The 24480-nt window shown below is 33.1% G+C and overlaps 2 protein-coding genes across 3 annotated transcripts; one reads left to right on the top strand and one right to left on the bottom strand.

Annotated features, from left to right (window-relative positions):
- The first annotated feature begins 1139 nt into the window (after positions 1–1139).
- Positions 1140–11096, top strand: LOC127715665 (collagen alpha-1(XII) chain-like). Its single transcript, XM_052221828.1, has 5 exons — positions 1140–1242; positions 2215–2769; positions 4895–4963; positions 8571–8667; positions 10118–11096. The coding sequence occupies exons 1-5, from the start codon at positions 1179–1181 to the stop codon at positions 10251–10253; spliced, it is 921 nt and encodes a 306-aa protein (XP_052077788.1). The 5' UTR covers positions 1140–1178; the 3' UTR covers positions 10254–11096.
- Positions 11097–11345: 249 nt separating this feature from the next.
- On the bottom strand, positions 11346–20127 carry LOC127715653 (collagen alpha-1(XII) chain-like). Of its 2 annotated transcripts, none has more exons than XM_052221815.1 (5): positions 19671–20127; positions 18163–18714; positions 16655–16888; positions 14549–14648; positions 11346–11824 (listed from the first exon to the last, which is right to left on the bottom strand). In XM_052221815.1, exons 1-5 carry the CDS (start codon positions 19747–19749, stop codon positions 11632–11634), a joined length of 1158 nt encoding a protein of 385 aa, XP_052077775.1. In that variant the 5' UTR covers positions 19750–20127; the 3' UTR covers positions 11346–11631. The 2 variants fall into 2 exon arrangements, with proteins under 2 accessions (XP_052077775.1, XP_052077774.1); XM_052221814.1 differs by having other exon boundaries at positions 16637–16888; positions 19671–20126.
- Between the last annotated feature and the right edge of the window lie 4353 nt (positions 20128–24480).

The following is a 24480-nucleotide window of genomic DNA, read 5'->3' as shown; positions in this document are numbered from 1 at the left end:
GATGAGGATATCTATCAAGAAAACGAGATCGGTAAATCCTATTCTTCATGATTAAACACAATTCAGCCTATTTTAGTATATTTACACAATCATGCTTTACCGTAAAAAAAACCTTCTTCTAAATAATTAGAATTCATCATTTTGCATTAAGCATTAAATCATTGGGGTAAATAAGATACACTCCATAGGGCTAACGCCTTATCATCTGAGGGTCATCAAAATGTGTAGTACACATGAAGTATGCAACATAAGATAAAGAACATTACATTTTGGTACTTAAATTATAAAAAAAAATAATAAACTATACTCTATAGTCCAATAGATGATGAGGAAGAATTATGTGTTTGCATGTAAATATCCCTGTCTGAATATATAATACGTATCAATAAAAATAATAAGAAGATGTGGTATGATTGCCAATGAGACAACTCTCCATCAGAGACCAAATATAAGTTAACAACTATAGGTCACAGTACGGCCTTCAACAATCAGCAAAACCCATACCGCAAGTCAGCTATAAACGTCCCCAAAATGACAAATGTAAATCAGCGAAAAAACTAACGATCTGATTTATGCATATAACAAAACAATAAACAATGAACGAAAAATAAATATGATATACAGCAACTAACAACAACCACTTAATTACAGGCTCCTGACTTGGGACAGACACATACAGAATGTGGCGGGATTAAACATGTTTGCATGCGACTCACCCTCCCCTAACCTGGGGCAGTGGTGTAACAGCACAGCATATATGTGTATATATTGATCAAAATTATTTAAAAAAAAACAATAATTGCATGCATACTGAATATAGTGACGTTGGACTTAGCATATTGCAGACGAAGAGCTTTCCACCTGCAATTAAATACACCCAGCCAAAAACACGTCTTTAAATCCATCAAGATTTACAATATAGTGATTAATAATATTAGTTTTAAATTAATGTATGGTAAGTTTATAATGAAGATTTAAATGTACATTGCACCAATGACTCTGTGCACCTTTAATCCGATGTAATCCCGTTAATCTGTTCAATGTGAAACACTAATTCCACTTCTGTGTATTTTATTAGTATCAACGTCAAAACAAAACTTTTATGATATATGATTACATTGTGTAAAGGAAAGTATGAAAAAATTATGATAAAAATATGAATTATTAGTTTAAATGACATGATTTCAAATAGGATTTTTCTTTGGATTGTAATATTTCCATCGAATGTTTACTTGTTAAAAGGTAAGATATATATAGATACTATCTGGTATACAGTAATTCTATTAATTAACCAAAGTATGTCCTCATGAGAGCAGAATAATAACAATATAATCATCGCTACCAAACTAAACATACAATACTTAACATGATTTTAATGATTTAGTAGAAGAGAGAAATAAATTTATAAAACAAAATTTAAATAGAAGGCTAATTATTATACTATTAACTGAAAATATGTCTTCTATGAATAGGACAGATCTCATGAATTTATGAAAGTTCAGAAGAATTATAAACAAGCGAGTGTTCTCCTGAATAAATTGAAATTATTGTTGTTGTTTTTGTATATATTGTATATTTATGTTTATGTATTTAATGTAATGTATAACATATCTTCTCTGTATTCCATTTATATTTGGTGATGAGAATAAAGATATATAGAAGATTTAAACATATATTCATTCAACAACTTATGAATTATATATATGATATCTGTGTCGTCGTTTATAGATTATCAATATTGCATAAAACAGAAGTTTGTAAGACTTCCTGTATAGAAAAAGAATTCATTCCAGAAATAAAATTTAAGAACACATGAAAAAAATATTTGTTACCAGTTATGTTAAAATTTGTACCAGTTCAACCAATTTAAAGAAGTTTTCATTGTTTTAACATTTATAAAGACTATACTTAAAATGTATTTTTGCGATCTTCAGAGTATGTGGGTATACGTCAATGAGGTAGCAAGCAACCCAACAACACAAAATATCTATTAGATATATAGAGGGTAACATACAGTCATCAATAGACAGGTGTCCATACATAATTATTCAAACTGCTTAAATAATAAATATCGCGTACTAAAGATTAATGTCAAACCATGTGTTAGATTTCAACATAAAACAGACAAAGGGAAATCAAATTGTTCCAATTCCATTTAAGGAATTTGCAGTTATATGACTTATTTAACATTATATAAATGTACACATATTACAGATGTAGTATTCGTGGTGGATAAGTCAGCCAGTTTGTCTACAGAGGATTTCTCAGAAGCTGTAGATTTTATATACAATGTGACTAAATTTATCGCAGTTGGTTCAACTGCGACCCAATTCTCGGTAGTGACGTTTTCTAGCGATATCACAGAACGTTTTGATTTGAACGACTACTCAACAAATGCTACGATATTAAATGCCATCAGTGGCCTCAAAAGTATCACGCCAAGTGGTAGCACATACACATACGATGCCTTAACTTTTGTACGGACGTCTTCTTTTATATCTTCAAAAGGAAGTCGTTCAAATGCAGATAAGACTGTTATTATATTGACCGATGGACAATCCGTGAACTATCCGAGAACTGCAGCAGAAGCTGATTTACTCAAAACTAATCTCGGTGCGGAAGTATTCTCCATTGGAATTGGCTCAGCTATATCCGCAAGTAATGTTGAGTTATTAAGTATGTCCAGTGACCCTGATTCTTATTACTCCCATCACGTGGAGTCATATGTCGATCTGTGTAGTCTGATTCCGACCGTTGTTCCTAAGATTGGTAAGTAGAAAATTATAATTTAACATTTTCTTGTAGTGAACGCAATTTATAGGTTCTATTTGTTATATTTGTAATTGGTGAACGTTTATTTACAAGCGCATACATGAAATGTTATGGCAATACATAATATATACACAATGTGACAAAAGACTGTCTTGGGCTGTTAAAGTAAACTTTTCAATTGCACAATGACACAATTTTAAAATCTACCAAATAGTTTGTATGAACATAAGGAGGTGTGGTGTGGTTGCCAAAGAAACAACTATCCAATAAAGGCCAAAGACCTGGTTGTAACTACTGGACACCTCATAATTAAGCAAAGACTAATCGTATAGTAAGCTACACGTATAAAATGCCCCGTGATATATAAAACAAAGCTGTAAAGACAAGCGGCAATCAACGACAACCATTAGACAACAGATCCTTGGTTTGGGACAGGCACATAATTGGTATGTCGGGGTTTAACATGTTGAAATTTCGACCTTCCTCTAACCTGGGACAGTGTTTTAACAGCACGACATTAGAATAAACTGTAAGAATCAGTTGAAATGGCCTTGAAATGGTCAATTGCTACTGATTTTACAGTTTGATCTTTTGGTGTGCTGTTATACCACTCTCCCATATTAGGGGTGGGTTGAATGCGCACACACGTTTAACCACGCCACATCCTTTATGTGCCTGTCCTAAGTCAGAAGCCTGTAGTTCAGTGGTTGTCGTTGGTTCGTGTCTGTCATATTTGTTTTTCGTAAATGTTTGTTATAAATTAGGGCGTTAGTTTTCTCAATTCAATTGTTTCACATTTTTCATGCCGGGGCCTTTTATAGCCGACTATACGGTATGGGTTTTTCTCATTGTTGAAGGCCAAACGGTTGCCTTTAACTGCTAACATCCACTCCATCTGAAATTTGGTGGACAGTAGTCTCATTGGCAATCACACCACATCTCCTTATTTTTATCTTGACTGAAAAAAGTAAAATCACAAAAATACTGAACTCCGAGGAAAATTCAAAACGGAAAGTCCCTAATCAAATGGCAAAATCAAATGATAAAACACATCAAACGAATGGACAACAACTGTCATATTCCTGACTTGGTACAGATTCCAATCTCAGAGTATTCGCTGACCGAAGCACAAACGTACAATGTTTTCCAAGACCAGAATATCAATCAGGACTAGTGTTTCAAATCTGTTTTAATTTATCCAAAATTAGATCTTATAGAATTGTCAACGTGATATAACAAAACTGAATGACATGAAATAGGACAGTTATGTTGAATATGATTAAACGTTTAAGGGGTCTGTTTGTCGTTTGAAATATAGTGGATGACATGTACATTACAATCCAAATCAATATCTAAGGAACTTGTTACTAGTAATTTCGGATAGCAACTCTTCAACATTAGAAAAATTGGTAGGTTATATGCTACATATTACCTAACTTTGCACAGCCATTGTTTAAAAATTCAAATTGTGGATTGAACCGGTTTTATAACTAAGCCCCTCGCCATCCTTTTTATTTTAATAATTTCCTGTTCTAATCGTTATATGTCTCGGAGGCAACATTCTTAACGCATACATGATTTGATTGTTTTTGTTTAAAATCCACATTGGCACATCTTTCATGCATATTCATGACGAGAACTAATCAATAAATCAAACAAGTATTGTCTGAAGAGAGAGTAATTAAGGATGAATTATGGGGGGAAAGACATATTGGATAGGAGCTGAAAGGAGTTGCTACGATTTTTTTAATTGTAGAGAGCTCCACACTTTCCCTTCTTTGCTCTTAAAGAACAAGACCATCGACTATCCAGAAATGTTTGTAGTCGACTTGGAGCTAATTTCGTACCTTACCAAAAATCTACGACATAATCAAATGTCACATCAGATCCCACATATTGATATATTTTCGCTTGTATGTATGAATTAATCATTCCTGGAACGTAAACAGCCAACATAAAATCACGTGATTAAATTTTGTTTGATAAGCGACAAAGATATAAAGTCTGAAATTTTATGCATCAAATTTTTGTTGTTGATACTTCAAAAGATGTATGCATTTACTACATTTGAGGAAACTAAATATCGTGGCTTAAATTAAATTATGTGTTTTTTTTTATTTAGATCCAACGGTTACTCCTCAGGCTGTTACTGGATGTCCGGCGACTCAAGCATCAACATCAACATCTCCAGGTAATCTTAACATCGTAGGAAAAGTTACAAATCCTTTTTGCAATATCATTAATATTCAGAGAAGGGTCAGCTTACCCTTCCGACGCACTTGAGATCATCCCGTGTTTTTGATTGGGTTCTTGCTGCTCAGTCTTCGTTTTCTGTTTTGTGGAGTTTTGATTTTCTTTACATAGATTTTATTTTTTGCCATGATGGTGTTGTCAGTTTAACTTCGACTTGTGATTTTATCCCTTCTGGTATCATCTGTGATTTTATCCCTTCTGGTATCATCTGTGATTTTATCCCTTCTGGTATCATCTGCCTCATTTTTTTCTGCAGATTGTTTACAGAATCTATAAGGATCAAAAGTATATAACATGACACTGTGAAAGTAGAAAAATAAAAAATATATTCAAACTTTTAAAACAAAAACCGTACATTGTACTTGTAAAAAAAACGCGAATGATATACTAAGTATCCATTTCATGCATATTAGACTTTTGCTATCCACCTTTTTCTTTCCTCAAATCAAGTTTGATTGATAACATATCACTAAAGATAATAGTACAGTAATCTTTTTGTTCGCATGGACAGTTGGAATATGAGTTTATGAAACATTTATTGATACACTACACTGTAAAATTGTGCTTAGAGCATAAACAGAATTCTAAGCATATCTTTTGTGCACTTTTTTTACACGTTTTGATCTAAACATGACTCCGTTCTAAATATGTTTAGGTTGACAATGTGTTTAGGATTGTGTTTAGGATCGAGTTAGGCTTTGCATTAGTGTTTTAATCCTAAACACTTTAATTCTAAAACACATTTAAAAGTGTTTAAATTCTAGACATGCCTACATGTACATTTAATGTGCTTACTGATAAATGTGTTTAGATATTAAACATAATCCTAAACATGTTTAGAACTAAACATGTAATACAAGACAGTGTTTCTTTTATACAAAAACAAGAAATCATTTTTCGTATGGAAAGTTGGAAGGTGATATTATAAATCATTTATTGGTCAATTATTTTGTATTTAGATACAAGAAATTAACGAGACAGGTTCTGAGTAGAGGGTTTCGGGATTGGAAAAGTCCAGATCACTTGGTACTTAAAGAAATATGTATTTCTGTACTCATGTTAGCCAATGGTGTCTTTTTAGAGAAAACGTCGCAGTATCGTGTTTAAAATCATCTTTTCTGTTCGCTTATGTATACCAACTTATTTTATGCCTTGTTTATTTATTTATTTTTTTAAATATGCTTAAATTCTCAAATATATTTTGATTTTATTAATTTGGTAAAGAATGACATCTCTGGGTTTTTTTCTTCTAAATGTAGAAACTTGCAAGCTATATTCTTCAACAAATAATTGATTACCCTAAATTATTAGCTCCTCAGCTTAAGTACTTGTACACTGGGCTTTCAAAGGCTTGGCTTTGGGCGTTCCTGATGAAGAAAAATCAAGAAATGCGCTTATGATGCAACTAATGTATGTGTTAATTTTATTTATTCCGTGAAAATGACATACAATAAGTCAATACCTTAACGTTAGAGCGGCGTCAAGAAGTTATCAGAAAAGTCCGAAGTTGACAAAATTTCATACCGAAAAAAAGCGATACTAATGGGAGTTGGGCATATTCAAATTAATCATTTCCTGAGCCAAAAAGCCGAAGTTATGACAGACTTCGAAAGCAATGTGCCCATTCACAGATACTAACAACTTAGACCGACTGACAATAAGAAAATATATGTTCTGTTCTGGAAATGGTATATAACGATGCTTTTGGCGCATAAACGCTATCTGTCTATAATACAGGAGAAGGGATTAAAGTTTGTTAATCGGGAACATTCAAAGCGAAAAATTGTTGGTTAGAATCTTTGAAAAATCGTCACAACATTGATTTTCGGACCTTGAATAGAGAACGAGGTGAAGTGAGCGATAACGGGGTTGCCGGATGGAAAATAAGCTGCCGTCTGCGCCGGTATATCTCACAAGGACGACTTTAATATGATGAAACTGAACCATTCTATCTACAAATAAAACGCATTTAAAGTGAAAGGGGATGAAGGTGGTAAAAATTTCAAGAAGAGAATAACATTCGCTTTATGTGCAACCGAAGACTGGGCTAAAGAACGCCACTCGTGATCATCAAATTACTCACAGAAAGCAAGATGTTTCTGTAAATTAAAACCTGAATCTCTTCCTTTGATATACAGGAGCAATGAGAAAACAGGGTGAATGGATCATTGTTCGAATTACGTTTTTCTTAATTCATGGCACAATACAACGGCAATGCTATTATTCAATTACAATGCACCTTCCCATCTTGACCTTATCTGTTAAATCAAAATTCTTCCTGGAAACGGGGGGGGGGGGGGGGGGGGGGGGGGGCTAGGACGGGTTGTATCCCGAATTCCCGGGAAAATTAACGCCGAATCCCGAATTCCCGGGGGAGGGGAGGAATAGCAATATTTCCAGGATTCCTTATTATCTATTTCCGATTGCCGATTAGTGTAATTCCCGATTTCCGATAAGTGTAAATCCCGAGTTCTAGCAAAAATAATGGTCCAATCCCGACGTCCCGACAAAACGTTCTTCCGCCCCTCTTTCTTGCCAATACAACATTTCACAAATTGTGAAACTGAAGTATCGCTAGCAAGCGACAAAACGTTTTTTGATTTGCTCGATTTTGACCCTTCCCCCTCCAAAAGAAAAAAATGTCTTCGGCGCTGAAAAAAAACGTTGTATGTTATAGTTCAATTCCATATTTCACGACGAAGCAAAAGACTAATTGAATCACTAACTTACATCGGTCAGAAGGGGATCAACAAGAACGAAACTAATGCGCATAATCATACAATTATATACTAAATATTACCTCAGTATCTGTAAATTGAATTGACAGCGGATGCTACCATTTTTGTTGATTTATCTATGTTCAAGGATCGAAAAAAAAATAAACATCAACTGGAAAAAATATTCTAAGATTATTTATAACCATGTATTGTTGTTAGAAAGTATAAATACCCTGTCGCGTCTGGTCTGTTTTTGGTAGATTTTTTTCTGCTTTGTATCGATCTGATGAAATAAGCCCTTTTTAACTGATTTTTATATTTTGTTCTTATGTTGATCTGTAAAACCACTGCCCCAGATGTCTGTCATATTTGTTTTTCGTAAATTGTTTTGTTATGAATTAGGCCGTTAGTTTTCTCAACTGAATTGTTTCATATTTTTCATGTCGGGGCCTTTTATAGCCGACTATACGGTATGGGTTCTTCTCATTGTTGAAGGCCGTACGGTTGCCTCTAATTGCTTACATCCACTTCATTTGAACTTGGTGGATAGTTAACGCATTGGCAATCATACCACATCTCCTTATTTTTATAGTACACATATACATGTATGTAACACATAAATTCAAAGCAATTTGAAAATAAGAAACCATTCGACTTTTATGATTAAGAAATTCAACAGCTAACAAAGGTCACATTAGCCTTATAATTGTGATGTTAGCTGACAAAGTGGTTTTACCTTAACAGGGAAGCCAATGGTTTTTAAAAACAGATTTAAAGCAGGAGAACATTAACTACAGACATTTTTTAATGATATGTTTTTTTTTACAGAGGATAACACAGTGGTAGTGGCCGCAGTGGCGACTGTAGCAGCTGTTGCAGGATTAGGCCTTACCGCACTTATTGCATCTTTACTTGAAAAGAAACTGTAAATACGTTAATAGTGATTTTTAAAGATTGCTTTTATGTTGTACTGTTACACCACTGTCCCAGGTTAGAGGGGGAGGGGTTGCGACAGCAAACTAGTTTAACCTCGTCACATTCTATATGTGCCCGTCCCAAATCAGGAGCATGTAGTTCAGTGGTCATCGTTGGTTCATGTCTGGGCCTTTTATAGCCGACTATACGGTATGGGTTCTTCTCATTGTTGAAGGCCATACGGTTGCCTATAATTGCTTACATCCACTTCATTTGAACTTTGGTGGATTGTTGTCTCATAGGCAATCATACCACATCTCCTTATTTTTATATTGCTTGGTCTTTCTATTGCTCCACAAACCTCTTTCCGAACTATTAACATCAATGTTATCAGCAATCAAAGCTAGTCTTTAAAGTTACTGTGAAACTACCTACTCTAGGTTGAATTATATTGACAATGAGACTACAGGGAATTAGCAATCTACAGGAAATATACAATGTGAGACAACAAAATACAAACGGCAAAAATGATTATTGATACTATAAGTTCGAAATGTGTTCTTTTGACATACATAATTCACAGGTTCTAGATGATATTACTCTCAATTAACGTTATCGTGACAGTGTTGTGCTTATTCTTAATCCAAAAAAGAAATTGGGGTGAAAATAAGGATTTCCTTCTTAAAACATTTCCTATTCCTGCAACTGCTGGATTTCATTCAAAATTTTAAATGCATATTTTTTTTTTGGTATTACAATTTTTTGTTTTTTAAACTTCTAGGAATGTTGAAAAAAAAAAACTCATCAAAGATAATAGGTTTATAATATTTTACGCGCAATTCGTCAACACAAGACTCGTCAGTGGCGCTCGAGTTAAATCCGTTTGAAGGTCAAATCGTAATTAGGAAGTCAAACATTGAAAACTAAATATCCAAAAGGTTGTGTCAAATCTGACCATGGCGTTCTTTACTTGTGGATAGAAAACAATAAAATTCGAAAGATTTTAAAGTTTTATGAATAGTAACTTTACTGAAAAAAATGATGGCGTAATTGATATTCTATTTGAGTACTGAAGTGCTGAAAACTGGGCTGGTGATACCCTTACAGTGGAATCGACACAATGGTTGTTACAACTCATCAAAGATACCAGGCTTGGAATTTTGTACAGCTGAATTGCGTTTTGTCTACACAATCAAAACGGTGATGTTTCTAATATTATCGATTTGTTGTAACCGTCTAGACTTAAATCATTTGCCAACTTGATGGCACATTCTGAAATTTTGGAAAAGTATTCCAAGCATTGTAATTTTCGGGTGAAAATGTTAGAAGCAACTGCCATAAATGATAATAAAGTATGATATCGGTATCAGTGTGTCACGTGTTTGCGGAAAAAACTTTCACTCAGTACGCATGCTCAACCCTTATATATAAATTGATATATGAATTTCAACATTTTTCAGGAGGGGATTATTTGGTAAAAAGAACCAGGTAGATCCCTATGACAGTATGACCAGACAAGGAACAAACAGAGCCATTTTTGATTCTAATGCCCTGAATGATCCTTCAGCCAGAGAAGTACCACCTCCAGATGTTTGAAAGGAGAAAAATTTTAACATTCTATCAAATCTATATTTTCTGGACGGAAATAAAATCCGTTCGAAGCTTATTTATTTCTTGAAGAGTTAACATAAGATCAAGCACTGATAGAATTTTTTCTAGACAAGATCTTTTGTTTTATTATAACAATACTTTCTACACGTGTATCGTTTATTAATATGAATAACAAAGAATACAACAGCGTGCACATACTCGTAGCATCTATAAACAGTGGGTGATGGATGAACATAACTGACAAAGTTTCATGTTTTCCTAAAAGTTATTTCTATGTATCTGTTGGTAAAAAAGATTTTCCTAAAAAAAACGAAAATTAGCATTACTTTGACGAAAATTAATTTTTGGATAAATACTTGAAAGCATTTTAAAGAACGATAAATTTTGTCACCAGTTTTCACTGAGACAGTTAGACACTACATTTTTCTCATTGAAATTCTGAGCACAAACTTTTTAAGCTTTTCAAAACATCGTGTTTTCTTGTACCAATATTATTATTCACTGAATATACACCACTTTTCACGTGCAAGGGGTGGGGGTTTTAACCATGACGTCATTATAGTGAAGTATATAAGCAACGTTATTATATATGCAATTCAATCCGAGGTACAACCTTCGATATTAGAATGTAGACCTTTTATCAATATGGACGAGACTGCGTATTTAAACATCCAAAACCGCTGACTTCTTAGCAAAAGTTGTTTTACGGTTAACCTACATAATAATCAACCATATGCTAGGCTCAAAACCTCAACCCCAATTTTTAATTTCGAAAAGTAGAACAACAAGATGTGGAACAAACAATCAATACAGAAAAAGTACTCCACAGTATAATACCGGTATTTCAAAAATACAACTATAATGCGTATCTGGTGCAGTGAAAGTGGTACCTTTAATGTTTTTACAAGCACAGCAATATCGAATAAAAGGATGCATGCAATTAAGAACCAAACATCCTTAAAAGAACATACAAGACGTTTACTCCAAGATCTTTTATTTCAATCAAACACCGGCCGTGACCTTGGTTGACCACATTTGTCGAAGGTTTTTTTCTTAACGAGTATTGCTGAAACGATATCATACTAAAACTATTTATTGAAAATACAACATGGTTTCAAATATGAGGAGGATTTTTTACAGACATACTTTTCAATACTATTTACAGTATTATGTTAAATGATTGCTTTGTAGTTTCACATATTTTGACGTTTACAAAGTACATGTACAAATAATGTTCAAAATATCTTTGTTTTTTTTTTTCCTTTCATAATAGTTTCGAAATGAACAGTTGAGCTATACAAATTACTTAGTCTGAAATTATGCTTTTTGAACACAAAGGGAAAATTGTATGCATTGTTAATATTCAACGACAAACTATTTTGGTACCATTGCTTATCATGCTCAGTTTCAAAAAAGTATGAAACTTCGTAGAATGTACATTTTTATATTCATGTTTTGTTTCTATATATTTCACTCGTGAAGGTCCTAATCCATTTTTCATGTCTGGATATTCACGAGCAAGGACAGTTATTAGTTCCAAGCATCGCTTTCGTTTTCTGAAATCAAAAAAAGGAAAGAATCATCGGGTTGATTTTGTTTTTGTTTTTTCTTCTTCTTCTTCAAATAATGCAACTATGTAAAACAAAATGCATGTTTTGCGTAAAAATCTATTGATAAAAGACAAACATAAATACAATTTAATACGATAGCTTAAATTTGTCTAATCTCTACTGGCAATCTTTAAAATAATGGAATGTAAATAAATTACATGCTCTTGATGGTCTTTTCATTTCGGTTTTTATAGTTATGAATATACTACAGAAATTTCCCCAAGGGAACTGACTTTAAATGTATCAACTATAAACAACAATGATTGTCCTTTTCTAGATTTTGATATTTCAAAAGACAAACTCTATACACAAATATACGACTATAGAGATGATTTGTACATATTTCTTCTTTTTTTGACGGCTATATAAAAATAAGGAGATGAGGTATGATTGCCAATGAGACAACTATCCACCAAAGTTCAAATGAAGTGGATGTAAGCAATTATAGGCAACCGTACGGCCTTCAAAAATGAGAAGAAAAAAACCATACCGTATAGTCGGCTATAAAAGGCACCGATATAAAAAAATATGAAACAATTCAATTGAGAAAACTAACGGCCAAATTTATAACAAAACAATTTACAAAAAACAAATATGACCGACATGAACCAACGACAACCATTGAACTAAAGGCTATGTTCCTCCTTTGGTCCCTACTAAGGTGTGTGTATTTCCTTGCTCGTTCGCTATGCTATTGTCTGTAATGACGTTTTAGATGTCAATATAAATATGAGAAGATGTGGTATGATTGCCAATGAACAACTTTTCACCAGAGACCAAATGACGTAGAATTTAGAAACTATAGGACATGTTATAATGAATTCATAATATTCTAAGGATATGGCAAATATTTTGTCTAAATTGTAATTTGAATAAATACTGGAATAAAAAAGAACATCTGAAAGTCGCAACAATGTCAAAAGGTAAATAGAAAACATTGTTGATCTATATAAATACGCATATTTTTAGAATGTTATTATCGGGTTTTAGATTAGATTTGACATAGTCTTCAGTGCTTATTTAGGCCTTCCTGGTTTTACTCATTTGTTATTCCAACTTCCTGTTAGCCCAAAACGACACTGACAGCACTGGCCAGGAGACGATAAAAGCACGTACCAAAATATAAATGATTGAAATAGGTAATCGACTCACTATCACCAATTTCGAATCACTAAAATATTGGTTTGTCTACTTTTACACATTAAACAATCATTCAGTATTTGACGAAAAAACAAACGTATATCTTTCCATTTTGTATATTGCGTATACGGGTACGACTGAAATATCTCGTCAACGCTTGTTTTTTATAGACTTAATTTTGGTTTTTTAAATTAATTCAAATATGTGTTCCTCAGAAAACAATTTCACCAACTATGAACCCAATTTCTGTTAGGAAAAGAACATGTGTTATTAAATTTATGTATTACTGAAAAATTATTACACCAGGGTTTTCGATATCACAAACTAGTCAAAACATTTACTAAATTTTATCATCGGTATAAGGACATCATTCGTAAATATAGCTCAACATGCAGACTTCTTATACGTTCAGGTATTTCACATCCAATTTTTTATGGAAATATTCTTTGTAAAGCACAAAAATGTCAGTATTCACCTCTGAAGCTAACAAAACCTTTAAATAGACTTATTAAGAAGGGATATAGTTACGATACTGTTGTCAGGTCATTACAGATTGCATATTTTGGCGTTAATATTGATTCACTTATAGGGTCTTTGCATCGGCACTAAACACATTTATTTAAAAACCAGTTGTTGGCATGACACGGGTTATGTTCTTCTCATATATGTTATGATGGTATGATACTAAACCCCTAACGGGAAGGATTGTGCCTGATATTCATATGATGAAGACATAATCTTTCAATCAGTTTAATTGAAGTCTGGAGCTGGCATGTCAGTTAACTGCTAGTAGTCTGTTGTTATTTATGTATTATTGTCATTTTGTTTATTTTCTTTGGTTACACCTTCTGACATCAGACTCGGACTTCTCTTGAACTGAATTTTAATGTGCGTATTGTAATGCGTTTACTTTTCTACATTGGCTAGAGGTATAGGGGGGGGTTGAGATCTCATAAACATGTTTAACCCCGCCGCATTTTTGCGCCTGTCCCAAGTCAGGAGCCTCTAGCCTTTGTTAGTCTTGTATTATTTTTAATTTTAGTTTCTTGTGTACAATTTGGAGTATAGTATGGCGTTCATTATCACTGAACTAGTATATATATTTTTTTAGGGGCCAGCTGAAGGACGCCTCCGGGTGCTGGAATTTCTCGCTGCATTGAAGACCTGTTGGTGACCTTCTGCTGTTGTCTGTTCTGTGGTCGGGTTGTTGTCTCTTTGACACATTCCCCATTTCCATTCTCAATTTTATGTGACCTATACTGTAAACCAACTAATTTTCGAGAGAGATTTAATTTCGCGAGTTTCGCGAGTAGGAAAATAACGCGAATATTAATTGTTGCGAATGCATAAAATGCATGTCCTCCGTTATGTAAATAGATGACGAAAATTAGAAAATCGCGAAATAAAGTATCCGCGAAAATAAGTTGGTTTACAGTAGTTGTTAATTTCTGTGTCATTTGGTCTCTTGTGGAGAGTTGTCTCATTGGCAATCATACCACATCTTCTTATTTTCATATTATCTGTACTCACCTGTATTTTAATAAGTAATATATAACGGTTATCCCAACGATTACGGTGACTAGTACCAACACCACAGTAATAACTGACACAACTATTATTGCACGGTCACCTACAAACATTGACATGCAGAAAGTTAACAAATAAACTGTGTTATTATATATATAGTTCAGATTTTAGTGATTATAAAAAAATCTCACTCATAATTTTTAAAAATAAGTCGTGAACCTCCGCGATCATGAAGACTTGGCACGTCCTTACTGCGACCTTACTACGACAACCACGTTCTTACTACGACTTCATTATTTCTGAGGTCGTAACGGGATCGTGGTCCTAGTGTGATGGGGTATAAAGCCGGGGTCACACATTGACGATTTTTACTGCCGTCCTTGATAGGACCATTCCCGATTAAAATTTGTCAAAAGTCTGATCAAGATCCGGTGAATCGCGGCTGGTAATTCAAACTTTAATTTGTAAAAACATTTATCTAATCACGACAAAATTCAGATATCGTTCAGGAAGCGTCCAAATTCATCCGTTTCCAGCCGAATTTGTGCCGATTATCCCGTTCTCAATCCAATTCTAATTCGATTTGTATCTTTCGCATGGTAAAAAACGACCGAATATGTTCCCACAGCGTCCCGATTATACCGTATGCGATCCGACAGAGATCAGACAGTGACCAGACAGTAAACCGACGCTGACGGAAGATATCCGTTAGAAAACCGTTTCATGTGATAGTCCCGTATTATAATAAATCGCCATATTTGGTATGATCAGGTACTACCGGAACGCAATCCTAATACAGTCTGCTGTACCACGTTGCAAACGGCTTTGTCGGGACTCCGTCGTATCGTGTTCTATGATTGTCGGGACTCCGAAGTGGGTATTATTACCGAATTTCGTATTATTAACGGGACTGTTCCGGAACAAAGACGGTTCGCATTCGGCAAGATCTGGATGCAATCTGGACTCAATCGGCAAAAAACAGCAATGACAAATTTCTTCAGATCATGCCCGTTCCCCAGGACACCGTCCAGAAAACACAGACCATTGTTACGATTTTGATCCGATACAGCAGAATCTGTCACGACATAGTCACGATTGTAATCCGACTAGACAAAATCGTCTGAGTTTCCCCGAATGTTACGGGACGCACCTAACTGTCGGGGTGCTTGACCGATCTCTCCGGACCATTTCCGATCCGTAGGAATTTGTTACGAACGTATACGACTGCGTTCAGACAATGATAGGACATTCCAGATCATTGAGGATAGTAATCCCAATTTTTTTCACTTTTTGTGTCTTAGCGCTGTCTGATCTCAAACGGGAGCCATAATCGGCACTTTGTGAACGCCGCATTACACAGAATAAATGTTACGTCGGTTGTTTTATATATCAATTCGAATTATCTGTATATTCGACGTAAATCAGTACATTACTTGCATCACTTTTTTTCTAACCGGTTGAGTTTGCTTTCATTGGCCGCGGTCAGCCAGGATTGTTTGATACGTTATTGATTTTTACTGTTTGTACTTCTGTTTGAAGGTAAATCCAGAAAAGCGTATCGGATGTAAAAAAATTAGGGATGTTATTTTCATTCATTCCTTATAGGAGTAATTGCCCATAAATGACGAATTTGATTTTACCTTTTTTTATGTTTTGGGCAAAAAATGATAGAGAGTAACTGTAAAAAACAAAAATTATCTGCAAGACAAGATCTGCGTAAACATATGCGAAATTATCAGTAAACTTCTAATAGGATTTTTACTCTTGAATGATGATTTGGAAATATGAAATTTACGAGTCGAAACATATTTTGCCGGTGTATTTTTTCGACACAGTCGATGTTATAACAGCAAATTATCAAGGCGTTGGAAAATCTTATTTAATTGAAAATGTTATTTTATTTACCTTGATAAAAATCCATTTTTTCAAGACATATTGAATGCTCATATGCGATTATAGAAATAATTGATTATTGGATTATTGAATATATCTATCTCAGCACATTCATGATTTTCACGTCATGTGCATTTCGATATCTTTTTGTATCTTTTCTATGATTTAAGTTTGCAAGTAGTTAAAATATACTTCTACCTATGTTTAATGTTTTACTTGTTTGTTCTTTGGATAAAGAGTCTGTTGAATACGTTGATTCTGTTGAATATGTTAGTTCTGTTGAATATGTTAATTCTGTTGAATATGTTAATTCTGTTGAATATGTTAATACTGTTGAATATGTAAATTCTGTTGTTTCCATTTCTGTTGTTGTTGGTATTGTTGTTGTTGTTGTCGAAGTGGTTGTAATTTCTGGGCAACCATCAACTTCGGACTGTGTGGCATTCGAATCTGAAAAATTAATTTTCATTCATATACATACGCCGTATGACGAACTTTCCACATTCAACTCGATGTTCAGCGCTTTATAAAAGCAGTTTACTGTGATGGTCCATTATTCACATTAGCTCAATAACATTTGCCAATTAAAATTTTCACAGAAAAAGTATTACTGTAATCGAAAATTTTATACATTAAAATAAAAAATGCCAATAGCTTTTTCGTCTTGTCAACAGTTTTTCTTGTAAAAGTATATTGAAAACTAAGTTATGATGATACAAAAGAATTGTCTGATGGCTTCATGTTGTATATACATAGGCAAAGAGAGAGAAAAAAAGATTTTAGCTTTTTTTGTTTAGATTCTTTTATTTTGCCACTGGGGTTATGTGCGTATTTCGTTTTTAATATTTTGCCCATGTGCTTTTCTAATGATGATTAATTTCGAAAAAATCGTGAACCCAATAAAATGTTCTTGTCTAGTGCTCTCTGAAAAGACGTTATACATCTCTGTTCTTACATTTTTCTGTTTGTCCTTTTGTTATCTCTACCAAAGGAGGGATTGTTCTATGAGCCCTTTATTTCCTAAAAATTGAAATTTTGAAAAAGCGACACATTATCCTTAATGCCCATTTGAAAGACCACTTATAAAAGCTAAAAATGTTTCATTAAGAACAGTTTTTCACATATTACTTTCAGAGAGGCATCGTATGTTAAAATAACAGCCTTTGGCTTACTCACACAGAACATGAGATTTCTTATAACTGTTTACAAATAGGGTATACATAGTTCAGCGTTAAAATTAATAATTTTTATGATTAAAATAACTTCAACTCAACCAGTTTAGACTGTTGGGACTAAGCCAGAGTTAATGTAGAGTGAAGTCAATCATTTATTAAATATCTTAAGTATACAAATCATATTGAATTTATCAAATTGTCAAAGTTGTATACCAGTTTTAGTGGCGCACATGAAACCTATAGTTTTCACAATGTGGCGCTAATATATTTTGTCGTGGATGAATGCTTTTTTAACACAAACTGATATTTTGTCATCATATATGCAATGTTTTGTTAAATTTTTAATGGGTATGCATGGGTACGAATGGAGTAGGTGCGCTGAAACCAGCTGTGTCAGTATTATCAGTCATACCATATTTCCTTTTTTATACGGAATTTAGATTAAGCCATGGAATCTTCACTCTTGACAATGATAGTTTATAAGTGACTTTTTTATGACCGGAATCTTAACTTTTCCTACGAGTTCTTTCTCTAGATAAGCATACATACCAAGTTTAATAGTTATATTTAAGATGTAATGGCATAGATATGGAATTTCTTCTATATAAAATATGTTTTCTGTTGAACTAGCTATATTTGGAAAATCAGTTCTTTCAGTTGGGTCATACATCATCGATCCAACTCCTATAACGTAAATAGCTTGAACTGTCGATGATAAGAAAAATGCAGCGAATTGTGTTTGTGTTGGAGATTGTGACTTTCCATACGTGATAAGTAGCATCGAAGACTGTGCGTCTGTCCTCATTCCTTGAGATGAAACATAGATATTGTCTCCAATATGGTTTAATGCCAAGTGCGTTTCACGTGTACCTGTTAAACTGTTGTTTTTAATTGACATAATAGCATCCAGTAAACTTGATTTGTCGCTTATATCGTTGAAATGAAACTGTGTCTTAGGAGATGTGTTAAATGTGACTAGAGCCACCATACTGTCATTCGGTCCTATTATCAATCTACTCGTTATGTTGTAAATGAAGTCGATGATTTGATAAAATTCGTCTTGCGAAACGTCATCAGTGGTATCAACCAAAAATGATATGTCTGTGGAAAAAAATATTAAATTTCATCATTCAATAATACAACAATAAGACCAACTTAATATCAATAAAATAAGAAAATGGGTTCTTTTTTTTATTTCACTTTTTTATAAATCACCAGCTTGTTTCTTTAAATAAATCTGACTTCAACACTTACATTAAAATCAACAGTCGGACCGACATATTAACTATATTAAATATTATATATTAAACTTATATTAAATATCTTAAATTTTTACTCTAAGACTTGGTAAAACTTAGTTTTATGCTATTACAGACAGTGAACAAGATACTAATGTAAGTAAACAATGGTTTTCGTTATCGGAATGTTGTTTTTAAAGAAGATCCTATTGCCTGATAACAAAATTGTAACATTCATCATAACATATAAATTATATAGATTCAATTGTTGATAGTCGCTAAAATTTCATGCATTTTTAGGACGTACGTAGATAAAGAAGACACAAAACGAAGTTTACACAAAAAGGGTACGTCTTGTTGTTAGTGTTACGTTATATCATTTAAAGGTTTAAAACATTGTTTATGCAATATTTGTAATTAAATCCACAGATAAAAAAGACCTCCTAATGCAAAACTCTCCTCGATTGCATAACAATAAATAAATTTTAGCAATAATTGAATTTGAAACTTGTATTATTAATCGGACAAGCAAGAAAAGTCTACAAATATTTAACTATTTAGAATTAAGGAGTAAGTTATTAGGTTGGTCAACTTTTACATAGTTTGTTGTAACTCTTTTACCGCTATTCAACAATATGCAATTTAATATTCCGGTTACTTGTATATTGGCCTATATACCACCAAAGGCAAATGAGAAGTAGTACTTGTGTTAATTGATTTAAAAGAGAAAAAACTGGTTACTGAGACAAACATCCTAATTCACAAAGTAATAATCCATACAAAATTTCATGATGTATTGGCAAACATGCCAAAACTTACCATTTTTTGCAGAACGTGTACTGGTTAACATTATAATTAAATAGAACGCGGTACACAAGATGATGATTAGCTGTCCCATGAATAACCATTTTCTATTGAATCCTCAGTGCCGTATTTTCTTCTTTTTGTTTGATTCAAAGTTTATGGTAACACCTTTTCTCCTTATTATTTCTTGTATATCTCCATTGGACATACATAGTTCTTCTTTTGTCTGTAATCAAGTCTAAACATTTATAGCTTCATGTGACAGTTGAAATCTTTCTATTACACGAGTTCTTTGAATTATATACAATCATATATAACCTTTCAAAATTAATGTTCCCTTCTCTATTTTTTTCCTTTCGTTAGTCGTATTTCAATTAACTGTTTTCAACACATCAAATTTCAAGGCTGAATATGAGACAAATGTAATTATGCAACGTTCATTGTAAGAATGTTAAAATGAAGTGACACTCGACGGCTTGACTAAGAAACAATAACCTTTTAATAAAATCTCAATTTTCTTTTTGTTTTTTTAAATCGTGATCAGTCTTTGATAATTCAATCATTTTATTGCTGAATGAACCGTGGTGCACAGTAAACAATGTTGACACGATAAGAGTTCGGTAGCCATGAAAATCACACAGTAGCAAACACTTCCATCTATTGTTTACTGAAAGGGTATATAGTGACTTTGTTATCAAGTTATGTACCTATTTACGCCTTGATTTAATCATTTGAAATCTTTTTTTTTTTCACTTTTATTTTTAAAACTCTTAAATCACTGACTATATTAAAGACTTGTTAATTAGCAATAAATGACAAAAGGGTTGTTTACTACTTTTGTCTAAACCTATCCACACCAATAGAGAACAGAAGAGGTTACAAGCAGCGTATAATTGTAACGAAATCTACATGTGGTATTTTGAAATATATTATATTTCTCTATATTTTGATAATATAAGGGTTCATGTCATCTTTTGTTAAAAAAAAAATAATATTTATATTATGTCGTGATTATAATGGTATATCTTACACATAGAAACAGACGTAGGTCACTTCTAAAAAAAGCCATAAATTTTCCTTATTTATAAATATGCACTTGCATGAAATTTCCTATATGTTTATGAGGGTCTTCTTTGTTTTGTATTGACGTTGGATAAAAGGTTTTGCACAACAAGAAAAATGCAACAATTTAATGATATTTTCTTCGTGTAAATAATCTATTGGTCATAAGGTATTTTTCAATGTATTGAAAATCAGGTACAAATTGAAGACATCTTTGATTTTTTTCTAAAACCAAGCAATTTATTATCTTGAATATTAAAGATAGAATCTAACTAATTTAAAATGGTGCAGTCAACTTCTAGTATCTAAATCGTATAATTATATGTTCACACGATATTAAATCCCGTACGACTGCTTTTAATTATACGGACATAGATGACAATCATTTTTCTGCATTTTTAATCTAGCTTTAGGTCTATCTTGTGTTGAAAACATTTGCTTTCGAAAATTGGAAATACTCGAGACCAAACGTTTGAAAATCCAAAATATTAACCCTTTTAGGAGTTAAACAAAAGAACTGAACAGAAAATCCTTAAATGTCTCAGGTAATCATTGCCTGAAGGTGTTGTAGTCGTGGAAAATAAGATATTCGAAAGATATTCTCTCTTTTTTTTAGGGGGAGGAAAGATGAAGCGTACTCTATCTATGTTGCATTTTAAAAAGACCTTATCGCAAAGCACACAATCTTATCAACCGAAAACAGTTGTTGTATGTAAAAAACAACCTTACCGCAAAGCAACACAAACAATCTTATCAACCGGAAACAGTTGTAACCAATTCGAGACTGTCAAAGAAGCAAATCTCTGGAATAATTATTGCGACAACATCCGCAAAATTGAACTTGAAAGGTCTTCGTGGAAGTCACGTTACAAAGATATAAGTTTCTTCTTTAAAATTTTCACAACACTGAACATTTGCTAAGGCATGAACATTGGTCACCTGAACTCCTCCCGTTCATGACGTAAAATCCTTGCTTAAGTTGGCTGTGTGTGTATTAATACACAGCAACGTCCTGTCGGAATTGAATCTGGTGCCTCGTGTAAAGAGAGTACTACGCTCACTGCACGTTTAAAAAAACCTTGTAACAACTCTCTGAGTTTTCCGTATTTGGCCTGTTGCATGGCAACGTTTCTTTTGCTATCAAACGCAGCCTCATTACAATGCAGCAGTCCAAATTACCCGCCCTTCACTCCGGTCAATCCATACCTTGTAGAACCTATCTATTGTTTTTAGAGTGAATATGTTTTCGTCCTGAACATACATGAACTATTTGCTACTGAACGTTAAACTAACAACAATCAATCAATCAAATCCTACACTAAAGCGAACTTAAGTTTCCACGAAAAAATCGTTTTAGACATTCTAAGGTTATAATTCGTAGCAACAATACTCTGAAAATGTAAAATATTGTATATACTTAAGTCTTCGAGAGCTCCGAGAATACGATACCTAAGCAGTTAATAGGCCTATCTAAGTTTTCCGTGTGTATGGGGGAAATACTCCTTAACTTAAACAAATTATCAGAGTTTGTTCGTCCTTTTCATACTTCATATGAATATAAAGAGGTCGTCATAAATGAAATTTTATATAAAAAAGGATTTGTTAGAACCAATTCACATTAAGAAATCTAACAGAAGACCAACTTTATTTGATAGTGCATTTTATTCAACGGTATGTAAGTATTAATAGTTTAATTAGTATTTGTAAATTAAATCTTAACCAAAGTAATATTTAACAGAACATTATGATCCCCTCTGAGCATAATATTCACTCAAAGTGTCGAATTCCCCGTCTAAGCATCGTGTCAACACGCGGTTTATGTAATGTCTAAACGCAGCGATAGTATGGTAAATATCGAGTTTTAGCCGTATTTGGCAAAACTTTTCGGAATTTTTGGTATCAAATGCTTTTTCATTTCGTATTTGTTCACCCTCGAACAATCATATTTCCATCGGACAATGCACTCGAAAAATATCTTCATCTCCCATAAAGGCGAGGAGAAATAAATGTATAGTATATTATGTACAGATTTCGAAAATTATGGAAAATTAGTGCATAAGCAAATGATACTGTTGGCAATGTCTCATGCTGATTACGATGTAGAAACTAGAAAGTTACCTTCATATTTGAGGTGTACATTACAACTATGTCGTGTTTGCTGTTAATTTTCCATCAGGCTTTCATTTTTTGATATAAAAAATAAAGTCTGTACGGAACTATAAACAACTGTCTTACAAGTGGGAGGTTTATATAGCTATAAAACTGGGTTTAACCCACTCTTTTCTTCGGAAAAAATTGTAACAAGCCAGAAATATCACAGTTGTTTTACATTCGTTCTATTGGTTAATATTGTCGAGCTTTCATTTTTGTCACGTTTTATGGACTTTCCCCTTTTTGAATTAACCTTGGAGTTCGGTATGTTTGTTTATCGTTCTTTACAAGGACACTCACCATGTTCAACAAGAAAAATGCAGCAATTTAATGATGTTTTCGACGTGTAAATCATCTATTGGTCATAAGGTATTTTTCAATGTATTAAAAACCAGGTCAACATTGATGACATCTTTAATTTTGAATAAGCAAAGTGCCCTTGCAATTTATTATCTTGAATAGAAAAGAGAGAATTTAACTAATTTTAAATGGTGCAGTCAACTATCTAAATCGTTTAATTATATGTTCACATCATATTAAATCCTCACGGAAGCCTTCAGTTAAACGGACATAAATGACAATCCTTTTCTGCATTTTTAAACTAGCTTTACGTATATTTTGTGTTGAAAACGTTTTCTTTTCGAAAAATGGAAACCATTTTTCAGACAACATCTAGTCTCTTAGAATACTACACCAGCCCAGATTTTTTTTCGAAAATGTTCAATCGATTAAGTTGCAGTTTACGTTTTCGGTTGTTTTAAAAAGTATAAGACAATATAATATAATTGCACGCCTGGCCTGTTTTAGGGGGAAGATATAAATAAAGGCAACAATAGTATACCGCTGTTCAAAAGTCATAAATCGATTGAGAGAAAACAAACCCGGGTTACAAACTAAAACCGAGGGAACCACATCAACTATATATATAATTGATTCACATGCAGATGGTACATGTTTATTGTGTAGTATTCATCGGGAATACTCGAGACCAAAAGTTTGGGATTCCAATATATTAACCCTATTCGGGGGGAAACAAAAGAACTAAACAGAAAAGCCTTAAATGTTTCAGGTTAACATTGAAATGTTGCTTGTCTCTGGTCTCATTTTCAGATTGTTAATGGAATTTTGACATATTTTCTTTAAAGTAAAGGCGGCAAAGTGTTGGATTAACAACCACGATTATAAAAGGGGTGTAAATTGTTCTTTCTTTCCATTATAATTTGAACTTTAGAGAAGGTGTTGACATTAAACATATTGTGAATGTTATCGTATGGTTTAACTTGCATATTTATGCCGTATCTTTGACAACCGGCTCATTGGATATAACTTTTAAAATAACCCTCTAAGAATGTTTCCGGCCAAGTTTGATGTCAATTGGCATTTCAATTTATAGGACAAGATTTTATGGAAAAGTTGTAGAAAATACAATGATTGACAGGAAAAGTTGTTGGACAACAGCTAATGCAAAAACCTTCCAAGGGCTTTCGGAGGCTTGGTGGCAGTTAGGTTCAACAAATATATGAAACCAAAAGGTTGTATCAATATCAAGTGACATTGTATACATTATTAAAAGAAATTTCAAAACTTATGTAATTTTTCAATGATAATACTT

Source organism: Mytilus californianus, unplaced genomic scaffold (assembly GCF_021869535.1).
Source record: "Mytilus californianus isolate M0D057914Y unplaced genomic scaffold, xbMytCali1.0.p SCAF_9, whole genome shotgun sequence".
Classification (NCBI taxonomy): domain Eukaryota; kingdom Metazoa; phylum Mollusca; class Bivalvia; order Mytilida; family Mytilidae; genus Mytilus; species Mytilus californianus.
The sequence above is the reverse complement of the archived record's forward strand: the minus strand, read 5'-3'. Positions and strand labels throughout refer to the sequence as shown.

Excerpts from the sequence above, each read along its gene's own strand:
- LOC127715665 (XM_052221828.1), top strand. The coding sequence starts at position 1,179 with ATGATTTCAAATAGGATTTTTCTTTGGATTGTAATATTTCCATCGAAT. Across the intron at positions 2,770-4,894 it reads GACCGTTGTTCCTAAGATTG|ATCCAACGGTTACTCCTCAG; the intron begins GTAAGTAGAAAA and ends TTTTTTATTTAG. Across the intron at positions 4,964-8,570 it reads ATCAACATCAACATCTCCAG|AGGATAACACAGTGGTAGTG; the intron begins GTAATCTTAACA and ends TTTTTTTTACAG.
- LOC127715653 (XM_052221814.1), bottom strand. The coding sequence starts at position 19,749 with ATGGGACAGCTAATCATCATCTTGTGTACCGCGTTCTATTTAATTATA. Across the intron at positions 14,649-16,636 it reads AAGTAAAACATTAAACATAG|GTGACCGTGCAATAATAGTT; the intron begins GTAGAAGTATAT and ends CAATGTTTGTAG. Across the intron at positions 11,825-14,548 it reads TATTACTTATTAAAATACAG|AAAACGAAAGCGATGCTTGG; the intron begins GTGAGTACAGAT and ends TTTTGATTTCAG.